At 25.5% G+C, this 16,988-nt stretch overlaps 5 protein-coding genes across 5 annotated transcripts; all 5 read right to left on the reverse strand.

Moving 5' to 3' along the window:
* Nucleotides 1–268: 268 nt before the first annotated feature.
* LOC128951419 (uncharacterized) lies at nucleotides 269–2,028 on the reverse strand. Its single transcript, XM_054296666.1, has 6 exons — nucleotides 1,975–2,028; nucleotides 1,521–1,877; nucleotides 1,001–1,464; nucleotides 760–918; nucleotides 550–676; nucleotides 269–276 (listed from the first exon to the last, which is right to left on the reverse strand). The coding sequence occupies exons 2-6, from the start codon at nucleotides 1,825–1,827 to the stop codon at nucleotides 269–271; spliced, it is 1,065 nt and encodes a 354-aa protein (XP_054152641.1). The 5' UTR covers nucleotides 1,828–1,877; nucleotides 1,975–2,028.
* Nucleotides 2,029–3,111: 1,083 nt separating this feature from the next.
* Nucleotides 3,112–4,189, reverse strand: LOC128951420 (uncharacterized). The gene is made up of 4 exons (XM_054296668.1): nucleotides 4,117–4,189; nucleotides 3,571–4,043; nucleotides 3,334–3,492; nucleotides 3,112–3,264 (listed from the first exon to the last, which is right to left on the reverse strand). The coding sequence occupies exons 1-4, from the start codon at nucleotides 4,187–4,189 to the stop codon at nucleotides 3,112–3,114; spliced, it is 858 nt and encodes a 285-aa protein (XP_054152643.1).
* Nucleotides 4,190–5,849: 1,660 nt separating this feature from the next.
* On the reverse strand, nucleotides 5,850–6,698 carry LOC128951421 (uncharacterized). The gene is made up of 3 exons (XM_054296669.1): nucleotides 6,315–6,698; nucleotides 6,089–6,247; nucleotides 5,850–6,002 (listed from the first exon to the last, which is right to left on the reverse strand). Exons 1-3 carry the CDS (start codon nucleotides 6,696–6,698, stop codon nucleotides 5,850–5,852), a joined length of 696 nt encoding a protein of 231 aa, XP_054152644.1.
* Nucleotides 6,699–7,833: 1,135 nt separating this feature from the next.
* Nucleotides 7,834–9,349, reverse strand: LOC128951422 (uncharacterized). The gene is made up of 5 exons (XM_054296670.1): nucleotides 9,027–9,349; nucleotides 8,476–8,948; nucleotides 8,265–8,423; nucleotides 8,050–8,163; nucleotides 7,834–7,839 (listed from the first exon to the last, which is right to left on the reverse strand). Exons 1-5 carry the CDS (start codon nucleotides 9,331–9,333, stop codon nucleotides 7,834–7,836), a joined length of 1,059 nt encoding a protein of 352 aa, XP_054152645.1. The 5' UTR covers nucleotides 9,334–9,349.
* A 678-nt stretch (nucleotides 9,350–10,027) lies between these two features.
* Nucleotides 10,028–11,643, reverse strand: LOC128951423 (uncharacterized). The gene is made up of 5 exons (XM_054296671.1): nucleotides 11,592–11,643; nucleotides 11,070–11,384; nucleotides 10,496–10,968; nucleotides 10,261–10,419; nucleotides 10,028–10,183 (listed from the first exon to the last, which is right to left on the reverse strand). Exons 2-5 carry the CDS (start codon nucleotides 11,377–11,379, stop codon nucleotides 10,028–10,030), a joined length of 1,098 nt encoding a protein of 365 aa, XP_054152646.1. The 5' UTR covers nucleotides 11,380–11,384; nucleotides 11,592–11,643.
* Nucleotides 11,644–16,988: the final 5,345 nt, after the last annotated feature.

Genomic DNA, 16,988 nt, shown 5'->3' on the forward strand with positions numbered 1-16,988 from the left:
AAAACATTAACATTATCTGCAAAATAAAAAAACAAAAAATAAAAAACAAAAATAATTAATTAAAAAAAATAATTAACAATTTTAATACCCTTATGTTTTATATCAATAAATTATCGAAAAAAAAACTTTATCAATATAATCTTATTACCGAATTTTTATATAAAATAAATAATTATTAAAAAAAACATAGGAAACTGTAATACGATTTAGTATATAAAAAATAAATAATATTTTGAATATTTATTATTTAACTTTTAGAAAATCTATATCAGTTGTCTATTTATTTTAATTGTTATAAAACAGTATATTATTTATTATTACTATTTAAATAATTTATAATTAAGTTTTCAAATTATAAACTAAAGTGATAATTATAGATATATTGACTAATAATATACTATAGAAATTTGTATTTGAATATATTAGATTAATTAAATAATTTAAATTTATCAATTTATACACATTAGTAATCATAATAATCATAGTTAATGTTATATTTTTAAAAAATAATAAATTATTATAAGTTTTCAATTGTTTTCAAATGATTGCGATAATCGTTAACATATCGGACATGATTTCTAGTAATATCCCCGACAGTGGGTGTGCCGGCAATTGTCATATAATTGTCTAATTCATTGTTCAAAATGTCCAATACTTGTTTGACACCATTAGAGCCCTAAATATATATGATTACAATAATAATATTATTATTACAAAAAAAGAATAATTATTTTTTTTATATAAAAAACTTATACAAACATTGCATACGAGTCCCCAACACACGGGTCGGCCGACAAACACAACTTTGGCGCCAATGGCTAATGCTTTGAACACATCGGCACCGGTACGGACACCGCCGTCCATATAGACGTCAACTTCACGGCCAACTGCTTCGACAATCTCGGGAAGTGCTTCCAACTATATATATATACCAAACAAAATATTTAGCAAAAAACAGTTAACTTATAATTAATATTATTGTTATTTATTATAACATTACAGTAGCCGGCGATCCATCCAACTGTCGGCCGCCGTGATTGGACACTAGTATAGCATCGGCACCGTTATCAACGGCCAGCCGGGCGTCTTCAGCGGTAACTATGCCTTTAATAACAACCGGCAGTCCAGTTGTCTCCTTTAACCATCGGATGTCCTGCCAATTGGTATCTTTGGCCACATCTTTGGAAATGTTATACGATTCATAATTTGCCATTTTATGCGCTGTTTTGTAACCGCTCTTTATATTGTGATACCTGAGTCCCCTAGCGTTGTAGTCAACAGTTAGTACCAGTGCCCGAAAACCCGACTGTTTTGCTCTCAGCGCCAAATCAATAGTCATATTACGATCACGATATATAAACATCTGTAACCACTTGATTAGGTCGGGTTCGGCGGCGGCCAACTCTTCGATAGCTACCGTCGATGCAATGCTGACAATCATAACTGTGCCCTTTTGACGAACAGCTATTGATAATAATATACAGTATTATTGTTGATATAAAGAAATAAATTCGGCTAACCTTTGCCGGTCGCGAACTCGCCGTCCGGATGAAAACGTTTGTGAAGACCAGACGGCGACACTGCTATTGGCATCGGTATGGTATCGCCGCCGATCACACTGACACTTAGGTTACGCTTCGACACATCAACCATATACCGGGGCCGTATGCGCAACCATTTAAATGCATCGACATTAGCTCTCAATGTCTCACCACTGAGTACACCATAATTCAGGTAACTCCTGATCGACGGTTCCATAAGCCGATTGGCTTCGGCTTCGATATCGGCAATACTAACCAATTTTGGTGATGGGTTTGATTGTGTCATTGAACTGGTAGTTGTAGTGGTACGTGGTAAATCAATTATATTGCATAATGCTTAATGAAAATATAAATTTTATAATTTTAATCAAAAATTAGAAATTTATAAATAAAATTTTAATAAAATAATAATTTTTAAAACTTCAATTTATACCTTGTTGATTACTAATTGTAAAACCAATTAATAAAAAACAAACAAAATTTGATAAAATTAACATAATTTTTTTATATTTAAATTTTTTTTCAAAAGTTTACAAATATAAAATTTTATTTTATATGTATAATAATATTAGTAATTTAAAATTTATGAATGTATTTAATATTTATAACTTTTATAATCACATTTACTTATGATGCCTTTAGTTTATGTTATATTATTTTATCTTATCATCTAAATTAAAAAATATTTTTCTAAAAAATTTATTTATAATACTTAATATATTAGTATAAATATTGAAATAATATTAAAAATCACACGAACCAGAAGCACTTAAAAAATTTACTAATAAATAATAATCAATAATATTATTAATAAAGTAAATAAAAATGTATAATGTATACAATAAAAGTTATATTGTATCAGTTATATAAACAATATTTATCATCATTTATTATAAATAATATGTTATTTTTTCAAAAATTTAAAATTACGTTTGTAATCTAATTTTTATTAAAAATTTTTATATAACATATTAATTATCAAGGTTATATTTATGACTTTAACTTGAAACTTAAATTAACTGTAACTTAAACTAAAAATTATTATAACTAATAATCAAATTATATTTAATAAATTTAAAGTTTTATTAATTTTTAAAAATATGCAAAACTATCTTGATTCAAAATAGTAAAATTATTTGAATTTCAAATATTTCTTAAAATAAAATCAATAAATAACTGATTAATATATAATGAAATAAAAAAAATATCATTTTAAATATTTTAGTTTTTTTATAAAACCAGTTGAGAATCCTAGAAAGCTATGACAACTGTAAGTTCTTTTAAGTCTCTTTTAACTATATTAAACATATTATTATAATGTATTTTAAAAATTTTAAAGTATTTTTTTATTTCAATTTATTAATGATAACAATAATAACAATAACAATTAAATCTAAAATAAATTTTACAAAACAACTAAAATAAAGGCAATCTATTATATTAATTAAATTATAATTGTTGTTAACTGAATATATTCAGAACTATTATTTATCGATAATATAAAAATAATAGTCTATTTTTTAAAAAATACTATTTGATACCTAAAATGTTAATTTAAAATTTTAATATATTATAAAATTGATTTTAAATGATTGCGATAATCGTTAACATATCGGACGTGATTTCTAGTAATATTCCTGACATTAGGTGTGCCGGCAATTGACATATAATTTTCTAATTCATTGTTCAAAATGTCCAACACTTGTTTGACACCATCGGAACCCTTAAGAAAAATATAAAAAAATTAAATTTTTTAGTTTAAAAAATATTTAATACAATAAAATGTACAAACATTGCATACGAGTGCCCAACACACGGCTCGTCCGACAAATACAACTTTGGCGCCAATGGCTAACGCTTTGAACACATCAGCGCCGGTACGGACACCCCCGTCCATATAGACGTCAACTTCATGACCGACCTCTTCCACTATCTCCGGAAGCGCTTCCAACTATATATACCAAACAAAATATTTAGTAAAAAACAGTTAACTTATAATTAATACTATTGTTATTTATTATAGCATTACAGTAGCCGGCGATCCGTCCAACTGTCGGCCGCCGTGATTGGACACTAGTATGGCATCGGCACCGTTATCAACGGCCAGTCTCGCATCCTCAGCGGTCAGTATGCCTTTGATAACAATCGGCAAACCCGTTGCCTTTTTTAACCACTGGATATTTTGCCAAATACCGTCTTTCGCCACATAACTGTTCAGTTCGTGATCGTTAGTCGGCTTATAGTTGACTATCGGATAGGGATAATAATATCCATTTCTGACATCATTATATCGTAGACCTCTTTTATTGTAGTCAACAGTGACTACCAGTGCCCGAAAACCCGATCGTTTTGCTCGCATAGCTAAATCAATATTCATTTGACGGTTACGACAAATATACATTTGAAACCATTTGATTAGTTCGGGTTCAGCGGCTGCCAAATCCTCGATAGTAACTGTAGAATAGCTGCTAACAATCATAACTGTCCTCTTTTGATGAATACCTTGAATTATAATCAACAAAATATTAATATATTTTTTAAAAAAAAACTATTGACTCAAAAAAAATTTTGAAACCTTTTGCAGTTGCGAACTCGCCGTCCGGATGAAACCGTTTGTGTTCAGCCGATGGCGACACTGCTATAGGCATCGGTATGATATCGCCGCCGACCACTCTAACTGTTAGGTTAAGCTTTGACACATCAACCATAAACCGTGGCCGTACCCGAAGCTGTTTGAATGCATCGATATTGGCCTCAAGTGTCACATTGTTGAGTACACCGCTATTTACATTATCCCTGAGTATAGGATCCATAAGTCGACTGGCCTCAGCTTCAAAATCTTCAATGTTTAGCAATTTTTGTCCAGTACTGGTATTTGTAGCATTGACACATGGTAAATCTTTAGTAAATATATTATTTATTATTTTTTTTTAAATAATAGTTTATATTTAATTGTAAATATACTGTACCTTGCTTAATTAAAATTGTATAAAAAATTAAAATTATAGAAATAAACTTTGAAAAATACTCAAACATTATGTATAATAAACTTATTTAATACTTTAATTAAAAAAAGAATAAATACAATAAATATTCAATAATTTTTATTAGAAATTAAAATAATATATAGAATAATAACTTTTAAAAATCATCAAGTTTGTTTTAAGATCGTATATAATAATAATAATGTGTTCAAAATAAAACATTTATATAGATTAATTTATTAAGGGTTAAGCAATGTTTTGAATTTTAGGAGGGGTTTAGGATAAAATTGAATAATAAAAACCTCAAAAAATTATTATGTAATATAAATTAGATTTTTAAACAGATTTTTTTTAATTGTAAAATCTAAAAAAAAATGTCTAGATTTTTTTTAATTTGCAAAATTCGTAAAATTACCATGTAGATATAAGGAAATTTATTTGAAAATACAAAAATATTATCAATAAATTCCATAATTTTTGTGGATATTTTTTTGACTTTTTAATTAACTAATCTTAACTAAAATTTAAAAAAATGAACAATAATTTTGCAATTAAAATGTAAAATTTATAAATAATTTATAATTGCTTTATAAAAATTACTATTAAAAAATTGTCTCTATTTTATAATTGAAAATTGTGTATTTTCCATTATGGCAATAATGTTTAATTAATAAAATTTTATTTTAAGTGAGGGTAGGCTGGGGTGGGGGGTAAATGGCCAAAATCTCCTCTGATTTCTTGCTAAACCTTTGATTAAATTATATATATTAATATATTTAAAATTATGAAATGTATTATTCAAATCAAATGAACTTTTAATTAATGTAAGTTCAATGGTATTAATAAAATTTTTATATTGCTATATAATAATATAATTTCTTAATAATAAAGTAAAATAAAAATGCTAATTCATTTCTGGTAATACTTAAGCGCATAATTTGTGATTCAAAAAACTTGAGTTTAAAAAAATAATTTACATTAATGAACTTGTTAACTTTATTATTTTTCTAATAATTTTGTAATATCATATTTGTAATAACTTTTTTACCATATAATATTATTATTTGATAATATAGTTTGAATAGTTTGTAAACAAGTAATTATTTATGTATTTTAAAATTAAATAAAAAAGCACATTATAATAAATAAATTAAATTAAAAATTATCATAATTAAATTGAGTTTTAAAAAATTATAAAGTCATAAAATGATTAGATATTTAAAATTTTAATAAATTTTCACATATATAGTTTATTATTATTTTTTAAACAATACTAAAAATCAGATAAATTTGATACTTAAAAGCTAATTTTTAATTATTATTATTATAAAATTGATTTTAAATGATTTCGATAATCATTAACATATCGGACATGATTTCTAGTAATATCCCCGACAGTAGGTGTGCCGGCAATTGTCATATAATTGTCTAATTCATTGTGCAAAATGTCCAACACTTGTTTGACACCATCGGAACCCTTAAAAAAATCATTAAATCAATAAATATTTTTTAATCAATAGAATCAGTAAATAACAAATCAATAAAATAGAAAATTATACAAACATTGCATACGAGTCCCCAACACACGGGTCGGCCAACAAATACAACTTTAGCTCCAATGGCTAACGCTTTGAACACATCGGCACCGGTACGGACACCGCCGTCCATATAGACATCAATTTCACGGCCAACCTCTTTCACTATCTCCGGAAGAGCCTCTAACTACACGTATAAACATAGAAATAGTTATCTTATATATCAATTAGTTTTTTTTGGAAAACATTATTACAGTAGCCGGCGATCCGTCCAATTGTCGTCCGCCGTGATTAGACACCAGTATAGCATCGGCACCGTTATCTACAGCCAGTCTTGCATCCTCAGCGGTCAGTATGCCTTTGATGACAATCGGTAGGCCTGTTGTCTCCTTTAACCACTGGATATCTTTCCAAATACAGTCTTTTGCAACAAAATTGTTGAGTTCGCTAACATTATAAGGATTATAGTTGACTATAGGATATACATAATTATATTGACTTTTGATATCATGATATTTAAGTGATGCTGTGGGATAGTCTACAGTTAGTACCAGTGCCCGAAAACCCGATCGTTTAGCTCTCAAAGCCAAATCAATAGTCATATTACGATCGCGACATAAAAACATTTGAAACCACATGATTAGGTCGGGTTCGGCGACCGCCAACTCCTCGATAGTAATTGACGAAAAACTACTGACAATCATAATTGTATTTTTTTGGCGAATACCTGTAAAATTAATTAAAAAAATACATTAATAAATATACAACAAATAAAACTAACAATTATCATTAAAAAAATGTTAAACCTTTGCCGGTCGCGAACTCGCCGTCCGGATGAAAACGTTTGTGTAAAGCTGATGGCGACACTGCTATCGGCATCGGTATGGTATCGCCGCCGACCACTTTGACACTTAGGTTACGGTCGGACACGTCTACCATAAACCGGGGTCGTATCCGCAGCTGTCTAAACGCATAGAGATTGGCCTCCAGTGTTACATTGTTAAGCACACCATTATTTACGTTACTCTTGACTCCCGGCTCCATAAGCCGATTGGCTTCGGCTTCAATATCCTCAATGTTAACCAATTTTTTAGATACTTGTGCTGATGTCATGATTTTTTTTATTGAATCATAGATACTAATAATAAATTTTTTCAATAATTTTTATTTTATTAATATCGCTATATATATATATATAAATTTATATATATTTTTATCTAAATATTTATTTTTATAAACAATTTGTCAATCATTTTATTCTAACATTTTAATTAAAGTTAGTAATAAAAATATAAATTTTTTATTTTTAAAAAATACATAAATATTTAAAATATAAATTTTTGCTGTAATTAATTAAACTGATTTTAATTTAGATTTATAATACTTTTATAGTTTAATTAAGAAATATGAGAGATAATGTTGAAACTTGTAATAACCTATTAACTGTATTTAATATATAAAATCATTTTTTAATAAAATTTATTATACTTTTTTTTAAGTTTAATTATAGTTAAATTTTATGTAAGATAATAAAATGTTTTAATTTATAATTAAAAACAAATTATTCTATTTTATTATATTATTATCTAATTTTAATGAATTAATTATATTAAATATTTTTAGTAAATAATTTGTTTACTTTATATTTAAAACTTATAACTGTAAGTGATTTATAATAAATAATTTATTTAATCATAAAATTAAATTTTACTTTTTTAATAATTGATTTTGTTTAGTTAAAGTTAGATTAGTATTATTAATATTTTGTCATAATTATGTCTTAATTATTGTCGTAATGATTATTAATTGATATAAGTATTTATTCAATTATATATATTTTTATATATTAAATTATTTTTTGTTAGATTATTAATTTATTTAATAAAAATAAGTAATTTCTAACTATTAATTTTACAAAATATTTATTACTATAAATATAAATTATTATCATTTTGTTAGTATTTTCAAATTATTGCGATAATCGTTAACATATCGGATATGATTTCTAGTAATATCCCCGACAGTGGGTGTGCCGGCAATTGTCATATAATTGTCTAATTCATTGTACAAAATGTCTAACACTTGTCTGACACCATCGGAACCCTAAATTAAAAATAACAAAAATTATTATAAAACAAAAAGTTTAAAAATTATTTATTATTCTAAATATTAAAATTAATAAATTAAAATTAAATTATACTAACGTTGCATATGAGTCCCCAACATACGGGTCGACCGACAAACACAACTTTAGCGCCAATGGCTAATGCTTTGAAAACATCGGCACCGGTACGGACACCGCCGTCCATATAGACGTCAACTTCACGGCCAACTGCTTCGACTATCTCGGGAAGCGCTTCCAACTACAAGTATTACATTAAAAATATGATTTAGTTTTTATAATAATATTATTACAGTAGCCGGTGATCCGTCCAATTGTCGTCCTCCGTGATTGGACACTAATATAGCATCGGCACCGTTATCTACAGCCAGTCTCGCATCTTCAGCAGTCAGTATGCCTTTGATGACAATCGGCAGTCCTGTCGTCTCCTTTAACCACCGGATATCTCGCCAAACGTTGTCTTTTGCTACAACTTTGCTTAGTTGGGAAACATTATACCTATTATAGTTGACTTTTGGGTAAATGTTTTTGAATTGATTTTTAATGTCATGATATCTGCGACCTCGTGTGGTATAGTCAACAGTTAGTACCAGTGCCCGATAACCCGATTGTTTTGCTCGCTGAGCCAAATCTATAGTCATATTACGATCACAATATATATACATTTGAAACCATTTGATTAGATCGGGTTCGGCAGCGGCCAACTCCTCGATAGTAATCGACGAATAACTGCTCAAAATCATAACTGTGCTCTTTTGACGAATACCTTTACAGATAATTTAATAAACAAAAAAATATATATTTGAAAACTAAAATGTTTTCACAAAAAAAAAATTTGGCTAACCTTTGCCGGTTGCGAACTCGCCGTCCGGATGAAAACGTTTGTGCAAAGCTGATGGCGAACCTGCTATCGGCATCGGTATAGTATCGCCGCCGACCACTTTGACACTTAGGTCACGCTGTGACACGTCCACCATATATCGGGGACGTATACGCAGCTGTTTGAAAGCATCGACGTTAGCCTCCAGTGTCTCATTGTTAAGCACCCCATCATTTACATTGCTTCTGAGTCCGGGCTCCATAAGTCGACTGGCCTCGGCCTCAATATCGGTAATGTTTAATAAATGTTTAGATAATTGTATTGGTGTCATTTTTTTAAAAATAGATATTGTTTATGTTTTTAAGTTAAATCATACATAATCTATATAATGTATGTACCGGTACATTGTATATCAAAAATATTAAATAAACAATTTGATTTATCATTTTATTGATTAATTGTTTAAATTAGAGTAAAAAGTCAATTAATATACTAAATATTTATTTTTTCAATTTACTTTTTAGTTTATTATTATTAAGTTTATTATATAAATTTTCAAAGTAAATAATTTATTATTTTTTCAATCACTTAATTAATTAAAATTTTTATAAAACCTTAATTAAATATTTTTAAATTGTCTTTTTAAACTAAAAAGTTTTATAATTAAATATAATAAAAATTTTTATACTAAAATTATTTATTTAACATGTAGTTACAATTATAGTTTGAACTTTAAAACTTTAACTAAATATTTTTTAATTAAATAAAATATTATATTTATTTTTTATTTTATTGTACTAATAAAGTTAAAATACTCAATATTATAATACATTATAATACAGTAGTTAATGTTTCAATTGGTTATATTTTGTAATATGTTTTAATCAAATAAACTTTAATAATAATTTTTATTAAACTAAACTTATAGTTTATTTGAGTTTAATAACATATTTGCAATTTCTAACTTATAAGTTATTAAATCATAAAACAAATATTTTTTTGTTACTCTTATACGTATATATGTATTATTTTGTTAATATCTTTAAATTATTGCGATAATGATTAACATATCGGACATGATTTCTAGTAATATCCCCGACAGTGGGTGTGCCGGCAATTGTCATATAATTGTCTAATTCATTGTGCAAAATGTCCAACACTTGTTTGACACCATCGGAGCCCTAAACACAATAAACACAAATAAATATTTTTTAATCAATAAAATCAGTAATTATATAAAATAAAAAATTATACAAACATTGCATACGAGTCCCCAACACACGGGTCGACCAACAAACACAACTTTGGCGCCAATGGCTAACGCTTTGAACACATCGGCACCGGTACGGACACCGCCGTCCATATAGACGTCTACCTCACGGCCAACCTCTTCCACAATCTCCGGAAGCGCTTCCAACTGCATGTATGACATTGAAAGCAAAGACACACAGACTGTTAACTTATAATAATAATATATTATAGCAATTCATTACAGTAGCCGGCGATCCGTCTAATTGTCGTCCGCCGTGATTTGACACTAGTATAGCATCGGCACCGTTATTGACGGCCAGCCGGGCGTCTTCAGCCGTAACTATGCCTTTGATAACAATGGGTAGTCCGATCTCGTTCTTTATCCATTGGATGTCCTTCCAAGTCGTATCTTTGGCCACATCTTTGGTCAGTCCGGGAACATTATACGGCTTATAGTTGGCTCTGCCGTAAGCGTCACTGTACTTATTCTTCTCATTGTGATACCTGAGCCCCATTTTGTTATGATCTACAGTCAGTACCAGTGCCCGAAAACCTGCTTGTTTTGCTCGCTGAGCCAAATCAATTGTCATATTACGGTCACGATATATAAACATCTGAAACCATTTGATTAGATCGGGTTCGGCAGTGGCCAACTCTTCAATTGATATTGTAGACCCACTGCTAACAATCATAACTGTGCCCTTTTGACGAATACCTATTGATAATATAAAGTATTATTTAAAAAAAATAATATATTTATATACAGTATATTCTGGTCAAAATATATTTGACTAAACAAAACAAAAATAGGCTAACCTTTGCCGGTTGCGAACTCGCCGTCCGGATGAAAACGTTTGTTCAGACCAAATGGCGACACTGCTATCGGCATCGGTATGGTATCGCCGCCGACCACTTTGACACTTAGGTTACGCTGTGATACGTCCACCATATACCGGGGCCGTATGCGCAACCATTTGAACGCATCAATGTTGGCCTCCAGTGTCTCATTGTTGAGCACACCTTCGTTGAGATAACTTCTGATCCCGGGCTCCATAAGCCGATTGGCTTCGGCTTCAATATCGGCAATGTTTAACAATGTTGTTGTTTTTGTTGTCGTTGTCGTCATATTTACTTTAGTGATAAAACAAATGCTAATTATAAAGATTTTTATAAATAACATCATATTTTTCAATATTATATTTAAAATAAATTAAACCTTGATGAATTTTTTAATTGCAAACTAATATTTGTAATCAATTTAAAAATAAAACTAAATTAAATAACTATTTGTTTTATTATATTATTGTCTACTATTTAATAAATATTTAAGTTACATACCGTTGTAGTAATAATTATTTTGTTTATATTTAACTAAATGATTTTTTATAAACTTAAAAAACATTAATACACACAAATAAATATAAAAAATTATATACACAACTTTTTTATTATTTTATTCATTTACAAAAAATATATATTATTACATCAGAAAAAATTATCACTAAATTTATTTGATTTTTATTTATAGAAATCAGTATTAGTAATCGATGATTTGATATATTGATGTTTAATTAAATAATCAAGGACAAATACAATATATTAAGTAACTGTAATTTAATAAAATCAATAATAAAATAATAAAAGCATATATGAACTTATAATGTACAGTAAATGTAAACTATAATTTAATTTAGTTTATACAATATGTTAATAAATCAATTAAAGTTTTGATTAAAACATATGAATTTTTATTAGCTAAAAATAAATTGTTTAACTAATAATTTAAAAGTTATAACAAAATTTAATCAGTAATTTTTATTTAAAAATGTTATTATTATTTTTATTATTAAGAAAAAATAATATAATTAAATACTTAAAATAATGATACAAACAAATCTATGCATATATTTAATAGATTATTGTTACTAATTTAAAATTATTTAATACTTTTATTAGAGTAAAAATATTATTTTAAAGCATAAACAATGACTCTGAAAATAATAAATATTAAAAAAAATAAATATTTTAGTTTTATTTTACTCAATTAAAAAACTGTAATTTTAATCATTAAAATATTGTTTATTTAATATAGATTATAACTGATTATATTTTAAGTATGTATATGTATGTGTAATCAAAATTTTAATTTATTGAAAATTAACAAAAATAAAGAAAATATATTGTCATATAATTGTTTAATTCATTGTAAAAAATGTCAAACAAAGTATATAACATATAAACAACAAAAAACACATTTAGTTTTTATTATTATAACTTATTACTGCTAATTATATAAAAGTTATTAGTTATTATAATTACAATAAATATAATTATAATTGTTATTATTTATTTCTTATTATATAAATTAAAATTTTTAATATCATTTTAATATTATAACTTAAATAAATTCTAATAATAAAATCATATTTAATTAAGTTTTTAATATATAGATTATATTTATTATATTTAGGAAGAGTCTAAAAAATGTAATTGATTAGTTTTTTTAATTAATGTAAAACTAGCCAGATAATTTGCGCCTCTGACTAATATTTTTTAATGTAATTTAAACAGTCGGATGTAATTAACTTTTTAACAGTTTTATATTAGCCTAACTTAACCCAAAACTAATTGGGTTTTCAAACTATTGCTTAGATTTATAATTTTTGGCATTGCCTTAACTGCGGTGAGACATGGGAAGCTTGCGGTCAGTAATTATCTCGAGAACCAGTGGTCAGATCTTGCGGTCAAACATATAAAAGTTGTTGAGAATAAAAAGTTAGGAACTTAGGTCCACTTCAAAAAAATTTAGGTCCACCAGGGGGCGCACAAAATAAATAAAACATGAAAATTTTGCATTAAAAAAGTTGCGGTCAGGTATTAACTCGAGAACCAGTGGTCAGATCTTGCGGTCAAACATATAAAAGTTGTTGAGAATAAAAAGTTAGGAAATATGGTCCACTTGAAAAAATTTTAGGACTACCAGGGGTCCCACAAAAAAAATAAATCCTAAATTTTATTAAAAAATAGTGGCGGTCAGGGTGTATCTCGAGAACCGTTGGTCAGATCTTACGGTCAAACATATAAATGTTTTTGAGAATAAAAAATTAGGAAATATTAGACCTAAATTTTTTTGAAGTGGACCTAAGTTCCTAACTTTTTATTCTCAACAACTTTTATATGTTTGACCGCAAGATCTGACCACTGGTTCTCGAGATAATTACTGACCGCAAGCTTCCCATGTCTCACCGCAGTTAAGGCAATGCCATAATTTTTATTTTTAAAAATAAACTGTAATAAAATATTTCTAAAGTAATTAAATTATAAAGTTTTATAATTTAATAAACTTAAAGCTTGTCTTTGAAGATTTCTTGATTTTGAATTTTATATTTAGAAATAAAAAAATTTTTAAATTATCAAATCTATAATTTATAAATCTTACTTAATTTTAATATTAATTATTATAATTTTCTATTATTGTTAACTTTCCATAGTTTTACAATCAAATTACTGTTTTAACAAAAAAACATTGTTTACAAATAAACTATTATTAATAATATATTAAACATAATTTTGGTATAAACTAGCTTAAATAATTAGCAACTAATACAATAATTTAATTTAATATACTGTGCAAATTAGATAAAATATTATATTTGTTAATTTTGTTATTTTTTGTTTTAATCAAATATTATGCAATTATATGTATTGATAGTTATAATTTCTTTTTATAATTATTTAGTATGTATTATATAATTATTTTTTATACAACAATATCCAGTGCCCACAAACCCCACCAAACTCTATATAGATGTAAATATTTCGTCCCATAATTGATCACTGAGCTGACACACTGTCACAATATGATAAAATACAGGGTATAACCAAAAAAAAAGACATAAACTGTGCACTAGTATACAGTGTATACTGTGTATACTATACACATTATAATAAAAATATATATGATATATAAATGATATTAAATATTATATTTATATTATATTAAAAATGTACAGTATTATACCGATAGACAATTGTATTATAAATTATAATGCGTGTTATAAATAATTTTTTACTATAAATAAAAACTGTAATAAAATAATTATAAATTTTTAAAACTCTATTTATATATTAATAAAATATTAATAATATGTATAGTGTATACAGTGGATTGTTATGATATTTCATTAAATATCATTTATAAATCGTTTATTGGTTTATAATTAGCTAAAATTAAATCAATTTACTATCATTATTATTTATGTGATTTATTTGTGATTGTGTTATATTATATAATAATATTGTAATTAAATAGATAGAAGACTTCAAAATGTAGATTAAAAACACTGTATACACTATTTTTGCATTTTTTTGTATACCGATATATACATTCAGCAATCCTCAGTCGGCTCAGGTATGCAAACGGTTTGCCTGGACGCCGGAGACAGTAGATAATGGCCGCACCGGTCAATGCAATGATAGTTGGGACGTCTATGTCGATGTTTTTGATATCAACTTATAATCTTATATTTATAATTATATTAAGTATAAAAAATAATAATTTAATAATTAATTATTATATCTAACAAGTTTGTAAATTGATAGAAAAATAATATTACTTAACTTTTTTTTGTAATAAATCTATAAACACAGTATATAATGTTATAGTAGTTAATATAATTATAAATTTTACAGTTATCTAAACTATTATTTTTTATAAACTTTCTTGTTAAATACTGATTTATTATAAAATGGTAAATAATATAATTAGAAATTATTATATTTTAAAGCAGTTATTAATATTAAATAACAAATAATTTTTTAAAATATGATAATACATGATAAAATACACGGTATAACCAAATTATACATATACTGTGCACTAGTATTAGACTGACCACCCATACAGGTGCCGCCTGTATTATACAGGAATCTAGGGTCTAATACAGGTGACAGGAAAGGGGCTAACCTGTATAATATAATATACAGTTTTAAAATATGTGAAACTAATTATTAAATAAAAGTATAAAATAACTATTTAGGTAAAATTTGTTAATAAAAATTGCTTGTATTTTTGATATAAAGTTTAAATATATAAAATAAATTTAAAAAAATTAAAATTTTATAAAAATAAAGTTCTACATGTTCAAAATAGAAAACTAAATTTCATCTTTTTATGTAATTATAATATTTAAATTTAATTTTTCCTAATTTATATAGTTATTTAAATACAAGTTAATATACAGGAATATAATATTTAATATAAAGGAAAATACAGGTGAAATTCATATATTTTATTATATTATACAGGTTTACTAATAAATTGGGTGGTCAGTCTAACTAGTATACCAATTATTATTAAATATATCTGAATTATATATTTTTTTAAAAATAAATAAAACTATATCTATAACATAAAATCTAGTTTTATACAAAAATACATAATATTTCCAAAAAAAACTGTAATTAATTAATTGAATATATTTAATAAACAATTTATACATTGATAAACTATTGTTAATACATATATAGTGTATATAGTAAGTTGTTATGATATTTTCGTTATGAATATCATTATAAATTATTTATTGTTTTATAATTAGCTAATAATACAGTAAATATCAATTTTGGAATTAGTTGACAATCTGTGTCAAAACGGCTTAAACTCGGATTAAAACACTGTATACACTATTTTTTATTTATTTATTTTTAATGTTAAATGATATAACAAAATTATTATACAAACTTATAAACTGATATAACAAAGTTATAAAAACAAATTAATAATTAATTATTATATTTAAAAAGTTTGTAAATTGATAGAAAAATAATATTACTTAACTTTTTTTTGTAAGAAATCTATGAATACAGTATATAATGTTATAGTAGTTAATATATTTATAAATTTTTACAGTTATCTAAACTATTATTTTTTATAAACTTTTTTAAAAAAATACTGATTTATTATAAAATGGTAAATGATATAATTAGAAATTATTATATATTTAAAACTGTTATTAATATTAAATAACAAATAAATAGCAAATAATTTTTTTAAAATATGATAATATATGATAAAATACACGGTATAACCAAATTATACATATACTGTGCACTAGTATACCCATTATTATTTAATATATCTGAATTATATATTTTTTAAAAATAAATAAAACTATATCAACAACAAAAATCTAGTTTAATACAAAAATACAAATTCAATTCAAAAACTGTAATCGATTAATTGAATATATTTAATACACAATTTATACATTGATAAACTATTGTTAATACATATATAGTGTATACAGTAAGTTGTTATGATATTTTCGTTATGAATATCATTATAAATTGTTTATTGGTTTATAATTGGCTTATAATATAATAAAATAATGTGTAAAAATATCATCAACTGGTCTACATTTAAAACAATGTTTATACGATTAGATTAAAAGAAAATTGCGATCATATAATCGGTTTCAAAACGGCTTAAACTCGGATTAAAACACTGTATACACTATTATTTTATTATTATTTTTTTTTGTTAAATGATATTATAATAAAATTTCTATATTTAATATTAGACAAATAGATAAACTAGTTGTTAAAAAAATATATTACAGTAAACAAAAATCTAACAAAACATATATACAATCAAATCAAAAAATTGGTGAATAAGATCTTTAGATTGAATATGAATTGACCAAAAAATATTTTATTCACAACTATTTGTCTAAT

Source organism: Oppia nitens, unplaced genomic scaffold (assembly GCF_028296485.1).
Source record: "Oppia nitens isolate AA-2021 unplaced genomic scaffold, nextdenovo-longstitch-racon4-pilon3 scaffold1_pilon_pilon_pilon, whole genome shotgun sequence".
In the NCBI taxonomy this organism is placed as follows: domain Eukaryota; kingdom Metazoa; phylum Arthropoda; class Arachnida; order Sarcoptiformes; family Oppiidae; genus Oppia; species Oppia nitens.

Excerpts from the sequence above, each read along its gene's own strand:
- LOC128951419 (XM_054296666.1), bottom strand. The coding sequence starts at position 1,827 with ATGACACAATCAAACCCATCACCAAAATTGGTTAGTATTGCCGATATC. Across the intron at positions 1,465-1,520 it reads CGAGTTCGCGACCGGCAAAG|CTGTTCGTCAAAAGGGCACA; the intron begins GTTAGCCGAATT and ends TATTATCAATAG. Across the intron at positions 919-1,000 it reads TGGATGGATCGCCGGCTACT|TTGGAAGCACTTCCCGAGAT; the intron begins GTAATGTTATAA and ends ATATATATATAG.
- LOC128951420 (XM_054296668.1), bottom strand. The coding sequence starts at position 4,189 with ATGCCTATAGCAGTGTCGCCATCGGCTGAACACAAACGGTTTCATCCG. Across the intron at positions 3,493-3,570 it reads TGGACGGATCGCCGGCTACT|TTGGAAGCGCTTCCGGAGAT; the intron begins GTAATGCTATAA and ends TGGTATATATAG. Across the intron at positions 3,265-3,333 it reads GTTGGGCACTCGTATGCAAT|GGTTCCGATGGTGTCAAACA; the intron begins GTTTGTACATTT and ends ATTTTTCTTAAG.
- LOC128951421 (XM_054296669.1), bottom strand. The coding sequence starts at position 6,698 with ATGTGGTTTCAAATGTTTTTATGTCGCGATCGTAATATGACTATTGAT. Across the intron at positions 6,248-6,314 it reads TGGACGGATCGCCGGCTACT|TTAGAGGCTCTTCCGGAGAT; the intron begins GTAATAATGTTT and ends TTATACGTGTAG. Across the intron at positions 6,003-6,088 it reads GTTGGGGACTCGTATGCAAT|GGTTCCGATGGTGTCAAACA; the intron begins GTTTGTATAATT and ends GATTTTTTTAAG.
- LOC128951422 (XM_054296670.1), bottom strand. The coding sequence starts at position 9,333 with ATGACACCAATACAATTATCTAAACATTTATTAAACATTACCGATATT. Across the intron at positions 8,949-9,026 it reads CGAGTTCGCAACCGGCAAAG|GTATTCGTCAAAAGAGCACA; the intron begins GTTAGCCAAATT and ends TTATCTGTAAAG. Across the intron at positions 8,164-8,264 it reads GTTGGGGACTCATATGCAAC|GGTTCCGATGGTGTCAGACA; the intron begins GTTAGTATAATT and ends TTTTTAATTTAG.
- LOC128951423 (XM_054296671.1), bottom strand. The coding sequence starts at position 11,379 with ATGACGACAACGACAACAAAAACAACAACATTGTTAAACATTGCCGAT. Across the intron at positions 10,969-11,069 it reads CGAGTTCGCAACCGGCAAAG|GTATTCGTCAAAAGGGCACA; the intron begins GTTAGCCTATTT and ends TATTATCAATAG. Across the intron at positions 10,184-10,260 it reads GTTGGGGACTCGTATGCAAT|GGCTCCGATGGTGTCAAACA; the intron begins GTTTGTATAATT and ends TATTGTGTTTAG.